This window comes from Phascolarctos cinereus, unplaced genomic scaffold, assembly GCF_003287225.1.
Source record: "Phascolarctos cinereus isolate Bilbo 61053 unplaced genomic scaffold, phaCin_HiC Scaffold_3;HRSCAF=262, whole genome shotgun sequence".
Lineage (NCBI taxonomy): Eukaryota > Metazoa > Chordata > Mammalia > Diprotodontia > Phascolarctidae > Phascolarctos > Phascolarctos cinereus.
This window is the reverse complement of record NW_027555736.1, coordinates 94537778-94555513: the sequence shown is the minus strand read 5'-3', so window position 1 is coordinate 94555513 and position 17736 is coordinate 94537778. Positions and strand designations below refer to the sequence as shown.

The window sequence follows — 17736 nt, the reverse complement described above, 5'->3', positions numbered from 1 at the left end:
AGTTTTCCGTAGGAGAATTCTTTCACAAGGACTAGGTACTAACACAAATAATGATGTCTTCCAAGTCCAGTTTGCTGTCATTATAAGGTTTCTATCAGGTCTTCACAGTTCTCATATTGATCTCAGGGCACATAAAATTTCTCATGTGTATCATCCTGGCTGACACTGCCTTACCTTGTGGTTGATCTGCCTCTCATCATGGTAATTAGTCTCCAGGTATTATAGTATTATTATATAAGCATATTATAAATGTCATCATTATTTTCATATGAACATCTTTTTGATAGCAATGATCTGAGAACAAGTTGTTATTCTATTTTAAATGTAATATTCTGTAGGTTATTTTGTAATTTGATAAAATGACCACTTTTTTTGATTGAGTGTTATTGGGATGGTGTTTATAAAGGTCATTTTCTATAGACCGAAAGCATTTTGAGGAAAACTCCAGTTGCAAACAGGACAGCAAGGATAATATGCGGTTGTCCTATTCCTAGATGGTTTGTATTTCTTCTGCAACAATAAATCATTGTTTTTGAATGTATAGGAAAGGCAACATGGCATAGTGGTTATACAGTGAGCCAGCAAGGTAGGAGTATTTGGGTTCAAATCTTGTCTCTGACATATATTGACTGTGTGACTCTAGACAAGTCACTTATGCTCTCAATGCAATTAAATAAGGAAAGAGTTGACTGTGAGAAAAAAAGGGAAAAAACGTCAAATATCCATGGTAAAGAAAGGATTGATAAAATTAATAAAAACCAAACATTTCTAATAAATTTTGGTCAAATGATATTAATAAACAGTTCTTAGAATTACAGACTGTTTATAACTATTTGAAAGAATGCTCCAAATCATTAATAGTAACAGAAAAGTAAATCAAAACAACTCTGAGATTTCACCTTACTTACCAAATTGCCAAAAGTGAGAAAAGATGACAAACCGTCATAACAAATATCCATAATCAAGCAAAATCAATTCCCTTGTTGGGCACATCCAAAATTATATGTCTCATTCTATATGTTAAATCCATCCATTCTGTCGGAAGGTGGGTAGTATACTTCATTATTGGTACTCTGGAATAGTGGTCGATCAATAAATTATTCAGAATCCTGCAGTTATGCAAAATTTCTAATGCTTTAAATGGCATGATCTAAGACTCATTTTAATCACTGCCTTCCCAATCTGAGTTTTTCAGGATCTAGATTTTTGTTTGAGTTCAGGCAAGACAATTTCAGCTTTCCCATTAAGTTGAGCTCCAGTAGTTAATGGCCCTGGCCCCCATTCCCTATCTAGAAGACTTCGCAGAATCATATTTTTCTTTGTGGTTAGTTCCAAAAGAAAACACAATATGGATTAAATTAATATTATATTAAACAGAAAAGAATTCTTGCCTGGTATTATTCAACTCTGTTATAGGGATTCTTTATGGGTTTGTTGTGGATTTTTTTCTTGATTGCAGATATGGCACATTTTCCTGAAATTCAGATAAAAACAAGCATAAATTGGTTGTTAAAAGGTCTTTTAAAACAATATAATTTCCATACTAATGGGCTTCTTTGCCAGCATTGTTTTAGTATTTTTTATATTGTAGTTGAATTATATAGTAAGGTGTGTTGTTAAAAATGCATTAAATTTATTTTTAGTCAAATTAGCAAATCTCTGGACTAGTAGTGATTTGATGAAAAATAGATTTCAGCCATTTTCTTGTACTCTGAGTAATTTTCTTTTCATTTATCAACTGTAGCAATATCTGTTGTAATGTTCTCTAAGTGATTTAGAAACAACCCAACAATTCATATGGCAAATTCTATATAAAGAGTGTCTTGGATTTTTTTTCTTTTTAAACATATGACTGAAAAGAACAATATAAATGGTGATTTAGTTTTCTTTGAAGCTTCCTTGAAATCTTTCTTCTGTGCTTACTTTAATACCATGTTGTTAAGTGAATATTTATGCAAGCATTTCTGTACTAACAACATGGAGTAGTGGATAGATATATGACTTCTGAGTTAAGAAGACATAGGCACAAAGTTTGTGTCTGACATAGTCTGGATGTGTGGCCCTAAGTAAGTCACCTAATGTCTTAGTACCCCACAGGCAACTCTTTAAGACTATAAATTGCAGAGTATATGCCAATCTATATTAGTAGAGAGTTTCCTCATGTAATCAAATGGTCAATAAAAAATATATATACTTGAATTTACTCCTGGTGAAACTACCTTTCTATTTGTTTTTCTTTCTTTGGATAATGTAAAATTAATTTTGGAATCATTACCTTATTTTAAACTACAGCTTATTTTTAATATATTTCATTTCATTAAATTTTCCCAATTATATGCAAAATTAGTATTTTATTTAAAAATGTTGAATTCTACATTCTCTCCCTTCCTCCTGCTCCTCACCCTTCCTTGAGAAGGCAAGCAATTTGATGTCAGTTATACATGTGAAAACATGCAAAATATATTTCCATATTAGGCATTTTGCAAAAGAAAACAGAGAAGAAAAACAAGAAAATAGAGAAAGTTTAAAAAGTATGATTCAATCTGCATTCAGAATTCATCAGTTTTCTCTCTAGAGGTGGGTAGCATTTTTTCATCATGCGACTTTTGGAATTGTCTTTGGTGAATGTCTTGATCAGAGTAGGTAAGTCTTTCACCATTGATCATCCTTAAAATATTGCTGTTACTACATGCAATATTTTCCTGGTTCTTTTTGTTTTTTTGTTTTTTGAGATTTTATTTTCCCTATTTACATGCAAAAACAATTTTAACATTCTTTTTTTTAATTTGAGTTTCCAATTCTTTTTTTTTCCCCTTTCTTCTCTCCATCCCTTTGCCCCTCCCTAAGATGGTAAGTAATTGAATATAGGTTATGCATGTGGAATCACATAAAACATATTTCCATAACAGTCACATTGTGAAAGAAGACAGACCAAAAAACAACAACAACAACAATAACCCATGAATAAAATAAAATGAAGAAAAGTATGCTTTGATCTGCATTCAGACTCTGTCAGTTCTTTCTCTGGAGGCGGATAGTATTTTTCATCCTGAGTCCTTTGTAATTGTCTTTGATCATTGTATTGCTGCGAATAGCTTTCATTCACAATTGATCATTGTACAATATTGCTGTTACTGTGTACAATGTTCTCCCAGTTCTGCTCACTTCACCTTGTATTTGTTCATATAAGTCTTTCCAGGTTTTTCTAAAAGCATCCTACTCATCATTTCTTATAGCACAATAGTATTCCATTACAATCATACACAACTTGTTTAGCCATTCCCCAGCTGATGGAAATCCACTCAATTTCCAATTCTTTTCCATCAAAAAAAGAGCTGCTATAAATATTTTTGTACAAATAGGTCCTTTTCCCCTTAAAAAAAACTCTTTGGAATACAGAACTAGTAGTAGTGCTGTTAGCTTAAAGGGTATGCACAGTTTTATAGCTCTTTGCTCATAGTTCCAAATTGATTTGCAGAATGGCTGGATCATTTCACAACTCCACTAATGGTACATTAATGTCTCAATTTTCCTACATCCCCTCTAACATTTATAATTTTCCTTTTCTGTCATGTTTATTAATCTAATGCTTAAGAGGTGGTGCCTCAGAGTTGTTTTAATTTGCATTTCTCCAATCAACACTAATTTAGAGCATTTTTCTTATGACTGTAGATTGTATTGATTTATTCATCGGAAAACTGTCTTTGACTATTAATTGTGAAATGACTTATAGTCTTATAAATTTGGTTCATTTCTCTATATACTTGAAAAATGAGAACTTTATCAAAGACATTTGCTATAAAAGTTGTTTCCTCACTTTTTGCTTCCCTTCTAATCTTCATTGCATTGGTTTTGTTTGTATAAAAGCTTTTTAATATCCCGTAATAAGAATTTTCCATTTTACATCCTTTAATGCTCTATCTCTTGTTTAGTTGTAAATTCTACCCTTCTCCATAGATCTTCAGTGACAGAATATTTTGATGATTACCACTTTATATTATAGTTTGAGATATGTTAGGACCAGGCTACCATCCTTCACATTTTTTTTCATTAATTCCTTTCATATTCTTGACCATTTCTTCTTAGCTCTATAAAAACATTTTTGGGATTCTCTGATTGATATGGCACCGAATAATAGATTAATTTAGGTAGAGTTGTCATTTTATCATATTGGCTCTTGAGCAATTGATATTTTTCTAGTTAGTTAACATCTGACTTTATTCATATCAAAAATGTTTTATAATCATGTTCATATAATTCCTAGGTTTCTCTTCAGGTAGAGTCTCAAATTTTATATCATCTGTAGTTATTTTAAATGGAATTACTCTCTCTATGTCTTGCTGCTGAACTTTGTTGGTAATATGTAGAATTATTAATGATTTATATGGGTTTATTTTATATCCAAAACTTTGCTAAAGTTGTTAATAATTTAAAGTAGTTTTTTAGTTGATTCTCTAGGATTTTTTATGTATATCATTATATCATCTGCAGAGGGTGATAGTTTCCTCACTATCTATTTTTATACCTTCAATTTCTTTTTCTTGTCTTATTGCTAGACCAAACATTTCTAGTGCAATATTGAATAATAGTGGTGATAATAGACATCCTTGCTTCACTCCTAAACTTATTGGGAAAGCTTCAAGTTACAGATAATTCTTGCTCTTGGTTGTAGATAGATATTACTTATAATGTTTAAGAAGAGTTCCATTGATTCCTATGCTTGTTGGCTCTTATTAATAGGAATAGGTGTTTTATTGTGTTTTTTTTGCGTCTGTTGATATAATTGTATATTTGTTGTTTTTACTGTTGATATGGTCAATACTACTGTTAGTTTTCCTTATACCAGACCTACATTCCTGGTATAAATCCCACCTGATCATAATGCATGATCTTTGTGATATAATGTTATAATCTCCTTGATAGTATTTTGTTTAAAGTTTTTGTATCCATATTCATTAGGAAAATTATTCTATAGTTTTCTTTCTCTGTTTTTGCTCTTCCTTATTTAAGGATTAGCTCCATATTTATGTCATAAAAGAAATTTCATTGGCCTCTTTCTTTACATATTTTTCCAAATTATTTATATAGTAATTAATTGCTTTTTAAATGTTTGGTAGAATTCACTTGTAAATCTATCTGACCTTGGGGATTCCATTACAATCATGTATCACAATTTACTAAACCATTCCTCAAATGATATCCATGCCTTCCATTTCCATATTTTTACCACCACAAAAAAAACCTGCTATAAATATTTTATACTGATAGAGAGGTCCTTTTCCCTTTTTTTAACCTCATTTGGATACAGACCTAGTAATGATATTGCTGGGTCAGTAGGTATGCACAGTTTTATAGCCTTTATGGTGTGGTTCCAAATTGTGCTCCTGAATGGTTGGACTATTTCACAACTCCACTAAAAATGTGTTCTTGGTGTTCTTCAAACTAAAGTATTGCCTCATGATGTTCAGAGTTTCTCTACATCTCAGTGTATGATCAGAGCCTACCTGGTTCTGAATCTAGTGGGCCAGACTAGGTTCTTCCTCTAAGACTCTGGGGCTGCTCTAATGCTGGGCTATGCTTGGACTCTTACTCTTATCACAGGACTCTCACGACCTCTACTGGCTACAAATATCAACATGCTCAAGGGCTCCTCTTGTGCTGGGTGCCACCTGAGGCTTTAGGGATTTCTTGGACTGGGTTTTGTCTATGACATTTTCCTCACAGTTTGCCTGGCTCTTGCTACCATGTGAATCCTACTTAGAATAACCTAAGTCTGTTCTTTCTGTTAGGCTATGCCTGGATTAGATAATGTTCAAAATGGGCTGGTCTTAGGGTCTTTTTCTGGAAGTGCTATACTTCTAGAATCCCTGAAGCTATCTTCCTAGGAGCAACACTAAGGCAACCATCTCCAGTTTGAGAGATTCCCTCTGCCTGACTTGGGTAGAGAGAATGCAATGCACTAGACTGGCCCAGAACTCCCCCAAATCATTCTACTCCACCTCCAGCCTCTGGCTTGTGAAAAGGCTTGGCCTGGCCTGAGATGGGCTTAAGGAATGTAAGACTCGGGCAGAAGAGATTTCTCAAAGTCTCCAGGAATAGCTGCCTGTCCTCTGCCCTGTGTGATTTACTCTCAACCTATCCTGGTGGTGTATCTAACCCAAGACCCTGAGGGCCCTTCTGTGAAAGCCTAGGTTGTATGGGGCAACTATTATTGATATTTTTTATGATTTAGTAAAATAGTGCATCTCTGAGTGTTTGCTGAGGATTTGGGACCCTAAGCATCCTAGCAGGCCAACATCTTCTGTTCCTGCATTTTGAACCCTTGCTAGCTGCCTAACTTTCCTATCTCTGATCTTGGCTCTGTTGGAGGCTTATTTTATTGAAACAGCATTTGGTTCCCTGTAATTTTGACCCATTGATTTTTGTTCTGCCTTTTGAAGCCAAGTAGAGTAAATCTAATTCTTCTTTATTTAATAATAACCTTTCAAGTATTCTAAGATGATAATAATGTTCACTGTAAGTCTTCTTTACACTAAAGATCATTAGTTCCTTTTAACAAAATCTGTATTTTTCTATGAGGGATATAAAGACATCTGTAGACAAAAATTATATTACTGATAAACTTATTTCTTACTGAATACATGGAATAAGAATATAAAATGTGAAGAGTCAACAAGAAGAAACAAAATGACTACCAAACCCTTGATTAGCTTTTTTTAAATGCTTGAGTACATATTCTTTGTGCAACTATGTTATATTTTAAAGGTATTGGGTTTGTGTTAGGAATGCATAAACAGATGGCATTATTTACTATGACATGAATGTTTACCTTAGTTAAATGCAAATATGTTATGGAAAGTTATAATCATACATTTTAGAAACAATATTTTATTTTATTTTATTTTATTAGTGCTTCTTATCATTAGCAACATTGAGGGATAACAGATGGATAGCCAGCTTGGTGTATTGGTCCCCAGGTGATATCAGGAAATAGCAAAAGCCCCTTCCCACCCATCACCACCTCCCCCCTACCCCTGCCCATTCTAGCTAAAGGGACGGACTCCCTGTGGAGAATTTATGGAAAGACATAGACAAAAGTCTCAGAGATAAGAAGACATGGGTAGGTTGCCATCTGTACCTTTGAAGGAAATACTCATTTCAGTAAGATAACAGATTTATTGAAGTGTGGGGAGAAAGCAAGGTTTTTGCTGGCCAAAATCTAGAAGAAAAGCAAAGGGTCTTTGCTGCTGACAAGCACAATATAGACAGGAATTTGGCCAGATAGACAGAGAAGAATGACTACATCCTTAGTTTATACTTTTTATTCTAATTCACATTTGATTACATTGCCTAGCCCAAAAAGGTGTTCGTAGTGTTCAATGTTAATTTACATAATTATAGGTAACAGAGAACTTCCATTTTCACCCAGAGGTAATGGACCATGTGTCTGGTTTTGTTGGTAGAGTGTGGTGGCTGTGAAGATTTGTCAGACTACCTGTATCAGAAAAGGTTCTAGGCATTCCACCTTAAAAAGGCAGAGTTGAGGTAAACCAGAAGGTGACCTTGAAGAGATGATTTTGAAGTGGAGAGCAGAGTGATGTCTAGCAGAGACTGCTGCAATTTAGCTAATGTCATGAAGGCCAATGGAAAACATCCTCAGCAGTCACCATGAAACTAGTGGGGATAAGCATAGCAATGTACCCAGCAGACTTGATCTTCATTTTCCCCCGGCTACACTCCTTTCGATTTCTGTTAAGTGTTAGGAACCTCTTCATCCTGCAAGATTACATCAGCTCCAGTACTCACATCCCATCAGTCTCCTCTGCCCATGCGAACTCTTTGATTGCAGAGCTGAGCAAGAAGCTCTTCCCAAGCCTCCATTTAAGGAGGGTTTGCAGACCAGTTATCTCTTCATTTTCCACCTGGCTATACTCCTTTAGACTTTTCCATCATGTCCTCTGAAACAGGAACCTTCCTTCCTTCCTTCCTTCCTCCTTCTACTTTTCAGCTTCTTTCTGTGTGTCATTTATGCCCCTTCCCCAAATTAGATTGTAAACTCCTTGTGAACAAGGACTGTTTTTGTATTTGTATCCTAATGCTTAACACAATACTTAGGATATAGTATGCACTTAATAAATATTATTGACTGATGTTACAAATCCTGGAGAAAAATGCTTAACTGATAGTACTTCCCCCTCAATCATCATAAAACTAACAAAGAGGAGCAGAGTAATGAGCTTATTGGAGACTATATCCCATGGGGAGCAGTCTCTTTATGAGTACCACAATGACAGTAGCAGATAACATCAGAAGCGTGAGTTGATCTCCTGTGTGGGCCCTGGTCATATGTGTATCCCTCATGTGTAATTCCTATGTTCACATCGTCTGCCCACTAATGGTAATAGACTATACCCTAGGATTATGTGAGGAATGCTGTGTTGCAGATTTTCTTACTATAATTTATTAAACTTCACTAATTGTGTTCTCTAATTGACTAAAGATAAAGCAAACACATCTGTCAAGGCTCATAAAGTATAATTTTAGTAAATTCTAATCTACAGGGTTCCTTGGATCTAGGTTAGCTATTCTGAGGACATTATATATTTGACAGCAGTGCTCCACATTCTACAGAAGAAATAAAACACTGTTTAGTCAAAGTTAATCTCATAGAAAATTATGAAATACATTTATTTTACCTATAAAACTTAGGGACAAAGAAGATGGTATGGTGGACAGAAAAATGGACTTTGGGTTAAGAGATCTATATTCAAATATGAACTCTTTTTTCCCCTCTAGAATTAGGTGGTAAGTGGATAGAGTACCTGGCCTGAAGTCAGGGAGACCTGAGTTCAAATCTGGCCTCAAATACTAGCTGTGTGATCCTAGACAAGTTACTTAACCTGTATTTGCCTCAGTTCCTTCATCTGTAAAATGAGGATAATAATAGCACCTACCTCTAGGGTGGTGAAAACCACAGAGATAGTAACTGTAAAAGTGCTTAATACAGTGGCTGGCACATAGTAGGTGCTCCATAAATGTTAGTTATTATAATTTAAAATTTCATTGATATATTTTGTTTTTATGTCTTTCACTTAGGAATATATCCTTTCTCACCTGTAAGCACAGGCTCTGATATTTAAAAGTGGTAGGACCATTGGAAAACCATTTAACCTCTTTAAACTTCAGTTCTGCTGTTTATAAAAAGGGGATACTATTTTGCACTTAACTTTAATGTATGAGCTTTCTTTATCACCTTTCTTTCCTTGCCATCACTTTTAATACTATGAAAGACCACCATTGCCTGCCTTTTCTAGATAATGCTCTATAATCTAAAAATATTCTTCTTCCTCCTCCTTTCTTCCTCTATCTAATTTACTTAATGGCATTTTTAACCAGCTATAGCAAAGAGAACTTGCGAAGGAATGAATAACTGGCAATAGTTAAATTTGTTGTCTCTCAGGGCTATTTGAATATTAAAGGTGATTATTATTTCAAAGCAATGAATAGCAGGTGATGGATTTTCGGGCAGAGAACAAGCCACTGGTGGAAGCCACCATGATTGTGTTGGGGAGGAGTTATGGAATGTTAGATTTGGAGAAGTTTCAAAAGATCATATAATTTTTATATATAGATGTGGTCATACCTTTCCTTAGCTCAGAAATTTTTATTTCCTATCATCTAATTAATATTATTCAGATTTCTTTGGCTCTAATGATCCTCTCCCAATTCACCTTGCTAAGCTTACTTAATTTTACTTACTTCTTTGCTGTATCCATACCAGAGTGCTTTCTGCTTTTTGACCACATACCATGCTCTTCTATCCCTGTGTTTTTGTTAGACCTATTTCTTATTCATGAAATATTCTTCTACTGATGTACTTATTCTTTGCCTATCAAATTTCTCCATGCCCTTAGAAATTACCTGAAATACCACTTTTCCCATGAAGCTTTCTTTATCTCATCCCCCTTCTATGTAACAGCTTCCTCCTTTGGACCTTATATAGCACTTTTTTGACTGTTCTAGGGCATTTATCAAGGAATATTGTACATTATAATTATGTATGACAGTGTCTTTTCCCTAGATGGTAGACCTCATGAGAATAAAGACTCCCTTTTTCTCAACTTTTTATCTTCCATAGTACCTAACATAGTGCTCTGCAAACAGTAGGTGCTTAACACATTTTTGTCAAATGAATTAATGGATGGAATTTATGGATGGATGGATGGATAGATGGATGGATGCTGAATGAATGATCCAAACTTCTCATTATTTTGATGAGGAAATTTTGGCACAAGAAATGGAAGTAATTTATTCAAGATTTCACATCAGGACTGTCTGTTCAGTGCTCTTTCCCTTGCACCATCCTGCCTGTACTTTATCATCTTGCCTCCTGGCCAGAGAATAGTGCAGTATTTTGAAGATTAAACACTTGGTAAAGAACCATAGCTAGCATCCACATATTCTTAATATGATTCGAATATTCACTAATAAAATGCTAAATGTACATTTGGCAAGAAGATATTTAAACTGTAAATTCTTTTCTTGGGGGAAAAAACCCAAGTTCAAAAATTTTTGTTTGAAGATATCACATACTAGGATAGCAGATTCTGAGCAGGACATCATTACTTTTTCCTAATACATTTTAACACAATTCCCTAGTTTCTAACCTTTTCAAGGAAATGGAAAATTAACAATCCCCTAAAAGCTTTTAATAATACTTTATAGAAATATGCATTCTGGTCTTGATGCCCATAATCAGTTAACCTTAAATTGGCATGAAATAGCAACAATATTATCTCTCTTTGCATTCAGCTAGCTAGATTGCCACCAGAGGATATTTCTTTGTCACTAAAAACATTTGCTAGAATATAACATTTTGCTTTCTAATGTTAATACTATGGAATGTTGTGGGGTTTTCACCCCCTAAATGAGGCTACCTGATCAATGATATGCTTCCATATGTGAATCACTTCAACAATAATCATTTCAGAAAGGTTCAAAAGTGTTGAAATATATCCCCCTACACCTCAAAGCTTCCCTCAACATCACTATGTTCCTTTTTCCCCCAGATGTTCATTTATTTCCTTTGATATCTATATGGTAGATTATTCTGAAGTATATTGAATACTTCAGATTTGCCAACATTGCTATCTCATAACTCCAAAAACCACTGAAAACTCACCCTGCAAAAAGATCTGAACCCAGAAACAGTAAAAAGCACTGTTTAATTTTAATAAAATGTATCCAGAAGAAGACAATGAGAGCTCATTTTCTTTTCACAATAGTCCCTAAATCCACATTAAGATTTAAATGAGTCTTCAAAAAAAGTAGGTGAAATTTTTTAATTAAAATAATAAATGCAGTAAGGGACTGGAAATACATCAGTGGCTGGTCCTTTGTTCAGTCATGCTTAAGTCTTCAAGATCCCAGTTGGGGTATTCTTGGTAAAGGTACTAGAATGGTTTGCCATTTCATTTTCCAGTTCATTTTAGAGATAAGGAAACTGAGGCAAACAAATTTAAGTTACTTGCCCAGGGTCACATAGCCAGAGTGTAGGCCAGATTTGAACTCATAAAGGTGTCTTCCTGACTCCAGGCCTGGCACTCTATCTACTTTGCTACCTAAAATCAGAATTTACTTTGAACAAAGACTTGGTGTGGGTTTCCACACCTCTCAATGTGAAAAGGTCAGGGATATCAAGATTTGAGAATTTGTGTAGCAATGAAATGAAGAGGAATCAAAGAGTAAGGAGGAAATCAGAAATAAATGAAAAGGAATAAATACAAGCAAAAAGCTAAAAGACCATAAAGCCAAAACAGAAAATCTAATTAAAAACCTAGCTAATAGTCATACAAACCAATAAAAAATGTTTATTATATTAAAGGAAAGAAAGCTTTAAAAGAGGCCAGAACAAAATGAACAAATATTATGCTATCAGGAAAAATAAAACTTTCCAATCAAAAGCAGAATTGTAAGGATTCCCAAAAATTGTGGAATATTGGTAAAATCTCTAAAATGGTTCAAGAGAAAAATCTTTTCCGTGAAGACATCATGAATAAAATAGGTCAGAAATCAGAATTCTCAATGAAAATTAAAAATATGTGTATGTGTATATATGTGTATATATATATATATGTATATCCTATATATGTATATTCATGTGTATACACACATATGTGTATACATGCATGCATATACTTATGTCTTTAGCCTTCTCACATTGAAATGTATGGAGGCCAACTTCAGGTCCTTTTTCAAGCTAGATTCTGGGTCTGGAGGACTGACCTGTGCTAGATTTCCAGTCCCCTGTTGTGTGTATTATTTTATTTTAAAATTCTATATTTCTTTCATCAACATTTTTGTAGGCTTATTTAAATATTAACTTGGCTTTAGACTATATATGTATATACACATACACACATATTTATGTCAATATATACATATATCTGTCTATATATACACATACCTACACATACATGAAGCACCAGACCTTGGAAGATAGAAAACATCATGGATAATGTTTCCAAAGAATAAGAGGGAGAAGGGGAGAGAGAGGGGGAGAGAGAGAGAGAGAGAGAGAGGGAGAGAGAGAGAGAGAGAGAGAGAGAGAGAGAGAGAGAGAGAGAGAGAGAGAGAGAGAGAGTAAATCAAGAATGGCCTTATACTACCCTCCCCCACTCATTATATTTGACATAATTTTACAACAATGAAATAAAGGCAGACATTGGCTTTCACAAGTCTAAAATCTTTGAAATCACTTTCATAATTTCTTTTTCCTTACTCAGATCAAGTCCTTATCTTTTTTTTCCTACTCCTCCCCAAAACTTTTCTCTTCAGTTTTTTGACCTCCTTTCTCTTCTATTCACTGCTTCCTTTTAAAAGCCCAAATCTCAGTGAGTGGCTCAAACCTATAACAATACATTTTCAATTAATATCTCCAAGTGCCCTGGGATGTCAATATGCCAATAATTAATGCCAGAGAGGATACAAGATCTCACAAAGGAAAAATAATAAAAGTCCCAAATTTTTCAAATTTTTCTAAAAATGTCAAACTTTTTCAAATTTTGAAAACCAAAAGGGTACATTTTTGTTTGTAAAACTGTTGTTTTTGTGTTTTTATACATTACCAAATTGTCTTATACTTCTAAGAAATACGAATCTTTAATTCTCACATGCAGATTTATATAAAATTAATTATATATATATAATTCATATAATATTTCAATAAACTATAGTTAATAAATTAATATATTATATATTTATAAAATTTTAGTAAAATTTTATATAAAGTATGTACTTTATATAAAATTGCATAATTGTATTGGTCTTTCCCAATGGGAAAGCCTTGCCCTTACATACACAAATAAAATCATAACAAAACTCTCATCCCTTTCAGATGGATCAAGTTACTTCTGAACATACTCTCTACAATTTTTTGATAATGCCTCACCTCTACTCACAAGCATTTAATAGCTCTACCTGACTTTTGATAAAATCTCTGCTGGCCTATCCTACTTCAAATGTTACTTCCTCTAGGAGGCCTTCTCAGATGCTCCCAGATAGATTTCCTCTATCCTCCAAACAAGGTCAAGATACTTTGGATTGTTTTTTTGCACGTACCCTTTTCTTGCTTGCATACTCAACTACATATATTTTCTAATCATCCCCACAGACTTGTGAGCTCTTGGAAGGAATTGTTTTATTTTTTTCTATATCCCCTGACACCCAGCACAGTGTACATAGTAGCTATAATAGCAATTTGATACTATACTGAATGATTTAATGAAGGAATAAGTGGGTGGATCTTCAGGTGTGCCACCCAACTCACATGTTTATGTTTTATTGAAAAAAGAGCAAAAATTCAGAAAAGTATAGCATATGAATGATGAAAACAATACATATTTGGGGAAGGAATAATCTTGTTTTGTAAAGCAAGACAAAAACCTTTGTTGCCCTTTTCAGTCATATGTTTAATATAAGAATAAAATATAATAATGTTGGTAGTATGAAATAGTAAAATATTCCTTTTTTGCTCATCACATCTCAGGAAAAACCAAATGGAAAATTATATTGGTTATACCCACTGAGGAAAGCCTTAAATTGTAAATCTCTTGGGGCTTCATGAAAAATAAAGAAGTGGTGATTCTCTTTTTCTGCCAGTAGATCAACCTCAAATTTCTTTTTTTTTTTTGGTTTGTTTTTCATCTGCTGGCTTGAAGGCCTTATGCATATTTGGCCTGATGAAAATTTTCTGGCTTTAGCAGAAGCAAAAATAATATTTTGGTGGTATTTAAAACTTGTGTATTTATCCTTATTTTGTTGAATAACTTTCAAGGAAAGGAGGTTACTTTAAATAATCTGTGATTACTTTTCTTTATTTGGTCTGATATTGTAATTATATATTTTTTCCTTATAACATTGTTCTTTATTCTTTTTTTTTTCTCCAGTTGTTTCTTATCCCTCCTACTGGTAGCTGCTATTGTCTGGAAGATCAAACAAACTTGTTGGGCTTCTCGACGGAGAGAGGTATCCAAACCATATCTATTATAAATGGTTACATCCATGTTTCAGATAGTGAATTAAGAGATACAAGCACTTATGTGTTATTAGTGTGGTTATTTTAAATTTGTGAACTAATTTGCCCAATTTTATGTGTTTGTGTAGAGCAAGGAGCTCTAATGCAGTATTAGTTTTATACTATGTGACAGATTTTAGCTATAGGTAAATTAAATCAATATCTAAGTGTTGATTAGCTAGAATTTGGTGGGTAAAACATGACCTGCTGATATCATTGATTATAGTGTTTTCTTATAATTTCTTTTCCTCTTGTGCTGTATGAACTTATAAATAACAACATAGAAAGCAAACATTAGATAAATGCTGGCACTTATGTAGGTAAACAGTTGTCTCCATGTTAAACTCAAATGTCAAGCAAATCATTTGTTTCAATCAGGATGGTGTTTAAAAACCTCCTGTAATATATTTAAAATCATACATAACTCCAGTGATGATCACCTATTGGTGAGTTTGGGAATAGGTTATTTTGTTATAATTTATTCAAAATGTAATAATTATTTTGTCAGAGAATGGAACATTCTAAATTCATCTATCCTGACCACCTAGTATGTTTTAGATTAAAAAATTAATTTTATATAAATCTGCATGTGAGAATTAAAAATTTGTATTCCTTAGAAACGTAAGACAATTTGGTAATGTATAAAGGACAAATAATTACAGAACCACAGTCAATTTTCATAACTCAATGACACACATATATATTAGACAATCTTATTTTGTTGCATGAATTTCCTTTTATTCAAAGGTTCAAAGGTACGTCAGTCAAATTCTTGTTGACAAGTATTCTGTATACATTTATAATTTCTTTCCTCACGGTTTTTAACTAGTTTTCTTTTTAATACATTAGTATTTTTTTTGATTCTGTATTTTGTGATTCTTTCTATGTGAGTGATTTTATTCAACATTGATTTAATGCTATGATACAATGATTATTTCTATTTTAAAAAATATTTGAAAGCAAATCTATGTTTTTACACAATCTATAGGTTTAGTGAATGTGCTCGGTTTTCCCTAATCATTCTCCTGGAAGTTTTAAAATTTCATTAAATGCTAAGGACCTATACCTGCTCTTATAACTTACATTCAGCTTCTGTTCTCTCAAACCAGTCTCTGTCAGGTTTATTCTAGTTTTCTCTCAGTGTAATATCCAAGGATTTATATTTTTCTGATTATGAAAGAGAGTTTAGCTGTCATAGTACTGTAATAGATAATAAATAATTTAATCAGACAGATACCTTTGATATTTACAGATTTCTACTACATTTACCAACTAAGGTTAATAATTTGGACCAAATCTCCATTCTAAAATATTCTTTTCTTGTAGAAATATTGTTCTTTAGAAAAGGGAAGAGGTGTGTTTGGCTAATAAGGAGGAAGAGTGTATTCCAGGCTTTTGTTGTGATCTAGTGTAGCAAATTTTAGAACCAATGGAAAGAGAAACATTCATTGCAAAAACAAGAAGTAGTAATTAAATACAAGTAGTAATTAACCCAAGTTAACTGTTTTGGTATATTTGCAATCATTGTGTGACCCTGGGCAAGTCACTTAACCCCTATTGCCTCACCAAAAAGAAAAAAAAAGAGGCCTTTGTCTTAGCATTAGTCAGATCTTCTCCCTCAACCCTCAACACTTGGCCAAAGGAGGTTTGGTCTCCTTTGCCAGTATGAAAGGATGAAGAAGATATTTTAGCTCCCATCTTTGCATCTATATCAGAGGCAGATTTCTGGGTAAGCTAAAAACAGTGACTGCATCAGGAGCCAATGAAGGGTAGGTGCAGATTCATCATTCTTAAAGGCTACTTCTTAAGCATCCCATGAATAGAACAGGACTTCCAGCAAATAGGAGCTGTGAGTCACCCTTTTGCTATGCATGCTCTCTATGCTGGAGCCCATTTCCCACTGGAATTTATATGTACTTGTAGAAGAAGATGTCATAGACTTTTGGGAGATGTTTTGTATCTCCTATATATTTATTGTTCCACCTTACTAAATGCCCTCTTTCTAAAAAAAATGCTAAATTCTTAGGAGTACTTCTAGAATCCTGAGGAGAAAAGGTAGCCAAGCTCTGGGGACCTAATTCTTATGTGGCAGTAAGAGTTGTGATAAGAATCCTCATAGCTTATATGGGCAACACATGGAGATGAGAGATGAAATATTATATATGACAAACAAGAGAGGCCATTTTGGCTGGACTATTGTGCATATGAAGAGGAGTAATCTATAACAAAACTGGAAAGGTAGATTGGGATAGGTTATATGTAGCTTTGAATGGTAGCCATTTGATCTTTGAATTAATGGCAAGCCACTATGACTTGGTGGGAGAGTGATGCTTAATTTTAAGAAAAGTTCTTGGCAGCTGGGCAGAGAATGGAATTAGAGTGATGAGATACAAATTAAGAAACTATATTTAAGTAATCCAAGTGAGAGATTTTTCAGTCATTGACTAGGATAATGGCTATGTGCATGGAGAAGAATATTGGTATGAGGTATGTTATGAAGATGGAAATGACAAGATTTAGCAATTGATTAGATAAGTGGGACAAGTGAAAGTGAGGAATTAAGGAAGATATTGAGGTAGCAAACCTAAATTTTAAGAAGGATGGAGGTAACCTAGATATAAATAAAGAAGTTCAGAATGAGGGTAAGTGACGGAGAGTGGAGTGGGACTATTGATTTATGCTTTATCACTTTAAGTGATTATGTTTGTTATATGATTATTAAGTGAGATGGATTTTAGGATATCTAATACATGCACACATATATGTAAGTGTATACATGTATATTATATATGTGTGTATGTATGTATTACTACATTACGGTCTGTAGGGGATTAATTTAATATTCTTGTCATTCTGTATTTGTAAGTCCTTTATTTAACCCTGTATCATGTGACCAATTTTTGTAAAAGTGTTGTATGATGCTGAAAAAGAAATGTATTCCTTAAAGTTCCCATGTAGTGATTTCCAAAGTTATGTAATTTCAGATTGTTTTAAACTTTTTTTAGATCCTTAATCTCTGTCTTATCTATTAGATATAATGAAGTCTGAAAGATGCTGAAGTCATTGATAATTTTTGTCTTACTATCTCAGTTATCTTCTCTTTTAAGCACTAAGACATTACGCCAGTCTATACATATTTAATATAAACATATTCATTATCT

General features: G+C 33.5%; 1 protein-coding gene across 1 annotated transcript in view; it reads left to right on the top strand.

Annotated features, from left to right (window-relative positions):
- Positions 1 to 17736, top strand: part of ATRNL1 (attractin like 1) — a 1198805-nt gene that overhangs the window by 665773 nt on the left and 515296 nt on the right. Inside the window, 1 exon segment of the mRNA XM_020988143.2 lies at positions 14448 to 14526. Coding sequence (XP_020843802.1) covers positions 14448 to 14526 — 79 coding nt within the window.